This window comes from Penaeus vannamei, chromosome 43, assembly GCF_042767895.1.
Source record: "Penaeus vannamei isolate JL-2024 chromosome 43, ASM4276789v1, whole genome shotgun sequence".
NCBI classification, from domain to species: Eukaryota; Metazoa; Arthropoda; class Malacostraca; order Decapoda; family Penaeidae; genus Penaeus; species Penaeus vannamei.
Window position 1 is genome coordinate 17,961,489 of NC_091591.1, and position 3,446 is coordinate 17,964,934.

Genomic DNA, 3,446 nt, shown 5'->3' on the forward strand with positions numbered 1-3,446 from the left:
TGAGAGGCCTTATGGTTGTGATATTTGCAACAAAGCTTTTTCTCAAAAAGGTAATTTACTGACTCACATAAGAACACATACACAGGAGAAGCCCTATAGCTGTAAAGAATGTGGAAAGGAATTTTCACAGAAAAAAGGTTTAGATCACCACTTACGAACACATACAAAAGAGAAGCCTTATAGTTGTGAAATATGTGGAAAGTCATTTTCTGTGAAATTTAGTGTGAAGAAGCACCAAATAGTACATACAAATGAAAGACCTTATGATTGTGAGATTTGTGGCCAGAAATTTACTGCGAAAGAATGTCTGGTAAGACACATGAGAAGACATACAAATGAGAAGCCTTATCAGTGTGACTTATGCAATGAGACTTTCATTACCAGGGCACATCGATCATACCACATGAAAGTACATACACAGGAAAGGCTGTATACTTGTGAGGTCTGTAATAAGTCATTTTCATATAAAAAGGGTCTAATGTTGCACATGACAGTACATTCTGATGATAAACCCTATTCTTGCCGTACATGTAGCAAGGCTTTCAGGAGAAGGAATGATCTAGTACATCACCTGAAGAGGCATACAAATGAGAGGCCTTATAGTTGTAACTTTTGTGATAAAGCATTCCAATTGAAAAACTCTCTTTTGGCGCACATTAAAATACACACAAACGAAAAAGCTTTTAGCTGTGAAGTGTGTAGTAAATCATTCATTTCAAATAATAGATTGGTGAGGCATCTTAGAGTGCATTCAACGGTGAAGCCCTATAATTGTGAGATTTGTAGCAGGTCATTTTCAGATAAAAATTATTTGACAAAACATATGAGAACACACTCAAAGGAGAAGCCTTTTACCTGTGAACTGTGTAATAATTCATATACATGGAAACATGCTCTAATGATCCACATGAGAACACATGGCGATGAAAGGCCATGTGTCTGCGATATTTGCGGCAAGGCATACAAATATGAAAATACTTTACGAACTCACAAAAAAACGCATACCAAAGGTACCCAGGATACAAAGAGTGAAAAGGATATGGAGGATTCTCAGGATACAAACAATAAAAAGGATACGCAGGATTCTCTCCATACAGAGACTAAAATGGATATGCAGGATTCTCTCCATACAGAGACTAAAATGGATATGCAGGATTCTCAGCATACAGAGAGTGAAAAGGATACGCAAGATTCCCAGGACACCCAAAAAAATCAAAATCTATACCTAATAATGCTTCCTCCTATACATCTTATATATACACCCTTATCTTTACCCAATAATCCCCTGGAGCCAACTCAGCTGGCTGCCAAGGATGTATGCTGATAAAAAATTATCAGTGTCATTCAAGACAGTGTATAAAGAAGAGAACCAGGGGACTAGACATAAATGTTTAGATAGATTGATGTGTGTGTGTGGGGGGGGGGGGTTGAGATTAAGTGTTCAAGAGTGTGCAAGATATGCAAAGTGTAAATATAAATTATCAGTTTATAATGCAAATTGTCATATGAATTTTTGACTGCATATTCTAAATATACTGTAATAGTAAAATAAAGGTTATTACTTAGGGGTAATTGTAAATACATATTGTAATTGTAAATGTACAGGAAAGCAAAACTGTGTGTTTATATTTCAACCTTTTGAGAAAAAAAACGTTATGAAGAACCATAACTCCCTGAAAGAGTGAAAGGGGGAAAGCAGAGAACAAAATGTAAATGAAGGAAGAGACAGAGAAAGGAATGAAGAGAAAGATAAAGATATCTTGCTCGTTGTTGTCGTGGGAGAGCTTAAGAGATGGACTGAGGCCCAAGCAAGGGCCTCAGCCCTCGCCTCCACTAATTTTGCTTTGGTCTTTTCTTCTCCCCTTTCCTCTTCTCTACCTTCTTCATCCCCTTCAGCCATGCTAAAAGAATGAAAGGCTGGCTTTGTGTCAGTCATGAATGGCCTCCGGGAGCCATGGGCACAGTATTCCCTTGGTTAATTACCTAGCCCTTACTCCTTATGGGGACCCTGAGGGGTAGACCATTTCTTCCCCCATTTTATTCAGGCTCACCATGGCCAATAATGAAGATTCTTAACCCTTAATAGGGGCATTAAAGCTTAACACTATTTGAATTTGATTGTGATGGTATTCCGACCCCTTCCCACTAATACTAAAACCCCCTCGATGCTTACTGACAACTTTAACCATTGCAAAACTCCCACCCAGGTTATTACTTTACCTCCAGAAAGCACCTCTTCCTCTCTGCCAACATTCTCCTCTCCATCTCCTACTGCACAATCCACATCAATGTCTACCCCCTCTTCTCTTATTACTACTCTTCATCATTATTGTCCCCCCCCCTCCCCCACAGAACTACTCTACTCCACACCACCTAATCGTCCTCTCACCCTCGTCCTTCTACTGCCTCTACCTCCTCAAATCTTTTGATTACTCTCTTTGCCCGTCAATTATGATCGATTCTCTGTGATTCCCCCCACAGCCCCTTATTCTGAAAATACCCTTCTCTTACAACAGTACCTCCAAGTACAAGTATGAAAGGTTACCTTCTGCAGTCACTCTGATTGTTCATGCCTTATAGTTACATCTGAATCCCAAGCTCATGCACTGTCTACCCTAACTGACTTCACTGGGAAACCCATTTCTGTCGAACCACACCCCTCTCTTAATGCTTGTACTGGAACTGTTTCTATCCCCCAAATACATGTCCTATCCACTCCCCCCCCCCTCCCCATCCCTTGTCCGTTGTTGTCGTGGGAGGGGGGGCTTAGGAGATGGGGACTGTGACCCAATGCGGGGATCTTCCCTGCCTTGGGCCTCAGCCCCTGACTCATTTTGCATCGTCTTTTCTCCCTCCAGCTCTTTCGTTTCCGTCCCTTCTCCAACCCCTTCTACTATCTACTTCCTAAGGTGTAAGAGCTGTGCTGAAAGGATGAAAGGCTGACTCTATACCAGTCGTGAATGGCCTGAGGGAACTATGGGCATGGTATTCCCCTGTTTTATTTGTCTAGCCCTTACCCATCAAGGGGCCCCTGAGGGGTGGACTGTCTATTTTCCTAACATAGTCAAGGCTTCCCATGGTCAGTAATGAGGATATAATACCTAAATTAGAGGCAATGAGGCTTGCCTCTTCACCAAATATCCCCACCAGTTCAAACTCTCCCGGCTCCCCGACCCCAGGCTCTCCTTTGACCACGACTCTGAACACTGCAACTACTACTACCCACTCCTCAATGCCTACCAGTGCATTACCCACCAAAGTCGAGACTCCTACTCTTTCAACTTCCTCAACTTTATTACTTTTACCCCCACAATCTTCTTCATCAAACACCCCATCCTCCCTTATTACTACCCTACAACCTTATTCTCCATCTCTTCGTAATACTACCCTTTTCAACAATACTCCCCCTTCCACAAGTTCCCGTCCTTCCCCCATCACCAACTCTA

General features: G+C 41.8%; 1 protein-coding gene across 1 annotated transcript in view; it reads left to right on the top strand.

Annotated features, from left to right (window-relative positions):
- Nucleotides 1-1,615, top strand: part of LOC113804211 (zinc finger protein 271) — a 14,183-nt gene extending 12,568 nt beyond the window's left edge. Inside the window, exon 2 of the mRNA XM_027355043.2 lies at nt 1-1,615. This exon is cut by the window's left edge and continues 819 nt beyond it. Coding sequence (XP_027210844.2) covers nt 1-1,324 — 1,324 coding nt within the window. The 3' untranslated portion in view covers nt 1,325-1,615.
- The last annotated feature ends 1,831 nt before the right edge of the window (nt 1,616-3,446 follow it).